The sequence below is a fragment of the Fragaria vesca genome, linkage group LG1 (assembly GCF_000184155.1).
Source record: "Fragaria vesca subsp. vesca linkage group LG1, FraVesHawaii_1.0, whole genome shotgun sequence".
In the NCBI taxonomy this organism is placed as follows: domain Eukaryota; kingdom Viridiplantae; phylum Streptophyta; class Magnoliopsida; order Rosales; family Rosaceae; genus Fragaria; species Fragaria vesca.
Window position 1 is genome coordinate 13,993,796 of NC_020491.1, and position 4,305 is coordinate 13,998,100.

Consider the following 4,305-nt stretch of genomic DNA (forward strand, 5'->3'; position numbering starts at 1 on the left):
CATGAGAATTACAATGTCATGAATTTAATCCTATTAATTGAGAATTCCATTGTTTGAATTCATGATGTGTCCATAGAAATTTCAAAATACAATTCCATGAATTTAAATCCTATTAATCGAGAATTTCATTGTTTGGATTTCATGATGTAGAGTTTTAAAATGACAAGAATTTGTATTCAGACTAATCTTAGTTAAAGAAATTGACAAATGATGCTTATTTTGTGAGGAATTCAAGTCGGGAATTTAAGTTCCTAAATTTCACGATTATTTTCCTGTGAAAATTGCTAATTCCATAAGATAAGTATCCAAACGAGGAAAACCGTCCTAAGAAATTGGGAATTCCTTATTTTTTATTAAATTCTCAGAAATTCACCCACATCCAAACACACCGTAAATGTATATACCGCGCCAAGGCGCGGGTATAATTCTAGTATTACACAAGCTAGAACCATCCTAGAGAACAGTGGACACCATTTAAAGAACTACTACAGTGAGTCAGTGACTGTTCAAGAATCAATTTTCAAGAGTCTTTCATGTTTGACCCCATTGCTCAAGAAGGCAGAGTACAACCAACACAAAGATAACTAGGAAATGGACACAAGTATGCATCTAGCTAGGACATACTTCCATATAGTTACAAGTTAAAACCACATTCAGTCGAATGACATAGCGCACTATGAAAGACGATATCAAGAACTTACCAGGGATCTTATCTGCATACGGAAGTGTCTGGCAGAATTCTAAGAAGCCTCTTTATTCTGAGAAATCATCCCATGAAGCTTTACAGTCTCATCAACATGTAGAGTATAAACCAACTCATATGCAGCTATAAAGTGCAAAAATCCCCAAATCTCCCAGGAATTTTCAGGAATTCTCATTCTTGCTTTCCATTGGAATGCCAACTTCATTGCATCCTCTTTCAAATGAGGTCTGACATGGGGGACTTCTCTCATTAACTTCTCTAACACGAAAATGCAAGTTTTGATCGAAGTTACTTCTATACTCGAGTGTTCATTAGACATTACCTGTAAGTGACAAGAGTAGGCAGAGGACTCTGCTTGATAAGTAATTCAAGATCTGAACTTGGGTTAATGTTTCTCAAATAATCAAGCCTGATTTCCACAACATCAGAACCAATTTCCTTAGCCTTGTGCATCTCAATGATCATTTGGTCCACTGTGGTTCCCATTAGGGGTGTACATAGCAATGTTGGGCTGCTCAGAAATCCTCCCGTGCTTGTGTGAAGATCAGAGGTGGTAAACCAAAATCACACACCAATACAACCAAGAACAGAAATTAGCACAAGAGTTTGTAACATGCATTTAGCATAGTAATGTGAGAATCTAAAATGGGTACCACAGGAAACAGAAAGGATAAAGAACAGAAAGATTTACCTGAAGGCTTCCCATGTGAGAAACTTGGTGGTATTGTGGCTTGAGGTTTCTGAGGCTACTTCATATGTCAGCACTGTATGTATTAGGTGCTTAAAGCATGCAAGGTGCTTAAACTTGGTGATATTGTGGCTTGATTGTGATTTGGTTCAGTGTACTAGTAATTATTTATGAGGGATATGGATGTACCTACTTGAGTATATTGACAAATGAAAATCGGTTGTGAGAGAGAAACATACAGAAAGGAAAGTTAATTTGAACATTTGGTAGTGAGAGAGGTACGCCAAATAGTACGGATCAATAATCTGAGTTACATACTATATGCATATTGTTATGGAATACACAGCTACACTTTCCTCCTCTAAACTAAAATTTGATTGTTGAAGTTGACATATTTCTGTTATGTTCTTAGTTCTTTCCCATTTTTGTTAATGTTATAACTTATAAATTCGAAATGAAAAACACAAAGTTGTCATGGTATGGTTTTTTGGGATTTCAGAGATCCAACACTTTCAATTCCCTACAAAACAGGCAATGAAACACTGATTTCTTCAGCCCCAAGTTGATGTACATAACCCCACATACGATTTGTATTCTGAATCCAGCGAACACTGTAAACCCCAGATTACCTTAAACCCATAAATCCTTACACATAGTACATACCAACCAAAGACCCTATTGAATAAGATGGACAAAGATTTTCAAAGGCACCGGCCATTCAGCAATTTACTGTAGATGGCTACTGAAAGTCAAAGAGACACTGAGGGCATCCATGGTTCTATCACCTCTATGGTCCTCAACCAAACCCAAGATACACTTCTCATGTGGCACATGACACCTAACTTGAGCACACAATTATTAGAATTTTCAAAATACCAATCCTTTGTCGGTATAAGGAAGTTGAACTTGAACTCACAAATGAACAGACCAACATATTACTATATTAAGATAAAAGGAAGTTCAACTTTTGCTTCAACCCCAGAAAACCATCCCAACCTAAGTTCTTTCCCAAAAGAAAGGCACGTATTTGACACCCATAATAAGGTTACTTATGCACGGTGAAACTCAGAGTAAAACTTTAAGGCATCAAGAAATGACTGCTGTGAAGAACTACATAAGTGAGCAAAATCATCCAATCATACTTTTTCCACACCTTTCAAGTACTTGATACATGTCTGTTATCAGTCAGAACATTGAAAATTATACAGCGCACCCGGGTGCGCCACGTACCCGTCCATCTCCGCCGTCCATTTTGAAAAAGTCAAAAGTCCGCGTCAAATGGACGGCGGAGATGGACGGGTATGCGGCGCACCCGGGTGCGCTGAATACGCTCTCTCAGAACATATGTGTGTGCATCTCCTAAAGAGAATCAATATTAATGCAACTCAGAAACAAAGCAGTTGTTGACCAAGAAGAGTAGTACTTGGTGACTCAAGGCATATGGTACTTCAAGTTTTTGGAGCGCATTGAACTGCTTTTCACATTCTTGTATGGAATTTTTATATGAATGAAGTTGCTCTTCTCTTTCCAATAGCAGAGAATCAAATAGTTTTTGCTTTGATTCAAGCTCTCGGGCCTTCTCTTCAAGTTGTCTCACCAAATGCTCTTTTCTCTCTTTTAAGGACTTCAAGTGAAGCAAAATGCTTTACTCTTTCTAACATCTCAGTCGTCGTTTGAGAAGCATATTGCATCTGCTCCTGTTCAAACAATCTGGCTTGCTCTTCAAGCTGTCCCTCTTTTAACTTCAGTTCATATGAGACTGAATCCAAAGACTTTTGACGATCTTGTAACGACTTGTCAAGTGCAGCCAAGGTCTTTCCTTTTTTGTTCCATCGATTCTTCAAGTGACACAAAATGCTTTTCTTTTTCCAAATGCTCAGCCTTCACTCGAGAAGCAAACAACTCAAACTCTTTGGCTAGCTCTTCAAGTTGCCCCTCTTTGATCACAACCTCGTTAAGGCACTCCTCCACCTTCTCCTCAACTCTCAGCTCAAATTCTTGCCTCCTCAATTCAAACTTCTCACACAGCCCCTCAATCTCCCTCTCTTTCAATTCCAGCCTACAACACCACTCCTTCATCACCTTCTCAACAACCCGAAACTTTTTCGCCCTCAATTCCATCTCCCTCACCATCTCAACCAACCCAATCTCCCCCCTTTTCAATTCAACCTCCTTCTCAAACTCCTCAATCTCGTTTAATATTAAGATACTGTACAGTTGTCAAAGTGGAACAGAAACAACACTCAAGGAAGGCTCATTTTTAATACACTTACCAGGAATTTTATCTTCAAAACCAAGTGTCTAACATAAATTCAAAGTCTGCTTATGCTGTGAAATCATTCCAAGAAGCTTTAAAATCTCATCTGCATCTAAAAGAGCTGACAATTCGCCACCCTCCGATTCAACCTTGTTTAACCTCTCATCGATTGACGACTGCAAGATTTTACCATCTGGTTGGTCACTTTTCCCTTGTCTTCATTGGGCTTCAAGGTTGCAGACTTGCAGTCACGGTTTTCTTTGACTTCGGTAATAATATCCTTTAAACTAAAATACATGATCTTGCCTGCATAGCAAATGTTTTCCCAAACAAATGAGGTCTTCTTCTTTACCTCTCCTCTCCCTCTCTGTCACCCTCTCAACAACTGTATGTTACTTGGTGATCGATTAGCAAATCTTGCAAGTTTTGAAGACACTGTCTACAAAACAAACCAAACAATTTTTGACATGAGTATTCTATAGCCAGAACAAAAGACAAACCAAAGTACTGTAAGGTACCCATCTCCTTACTGGAAATCCAAGGAATCATGGAGAAGTTATATAAAAGTTATCAATCATGGAGGAAAGACACAGCCTACATGAATCTGTTTCTTTCTAAAAAGAAAAAAATACATGAATATCATAATTTAGTCTAACT

At 38.2% G+C, this 4,305-nt stretch overlaps 2 protein-coding genes across 2 annotated transcripts in view; both read right to left on the reverse strand.

Moving 5' to 3' along the window:
* Positions 1-662: 662 nt before the first annotated feature.
* Positions 663-1,454, reverse strand: LOC101304224 (bifunctional 3-dehydroquinate dehydratase/shikimate dehydrogenase, chloroplastic-like). Its single transcript, XM_004288177.1, has 3 exons — positions 1,395-1,454; positions 1,026-1,214; positions 663-930 (listed from the first exon to the last, which is right to left on the reverse strand). The coding sequence occupies exons 2-3, from the start codon at positions 1,187-1,189 to the stop codon at positions 741-743; spliced, it is 354 nt and encodes a 117-aa protein (XP_004288225.1). The 5' UTR covers positions 1,190-1,214; positions 1,395-1,454; the 3' UTR covers positions 663-740.
* Positions 1,455-2,950: 1,496 nt separating this feature from the next.
* The window catches only part of LOC101304514, a 3,961-nt gene continuing 2,606 nt past the window's right edge, over positions 2,951-4,305 (reverse strand). The window contains exon 4 of the mRNA XM_004288178.1: positions 2,951-4,087. The gene's annotated coding sequence lies outside the window, so the exon portion shown is untranslated. The remainder of the gene's footprint in view (positions 4,088-4,305) is intronic.

Excerpts from the sequence above, each read along its gene's own strand:
- LOC101304224 (XM_004288177.1), bottom strand. The coding sequence starts at position 1,189 with ATGGGAACCACAGTGGACCAAATGATCATTGAGATGCACAAGGCTAAG. Across the intron at positions 931-1,025 it reads CCTACTCTTGTCACTTACAG|ACCTCATTTGAAAGAGGATG; the intron begins GTAATGTCTAAT and ends CCCCCATGTCAG.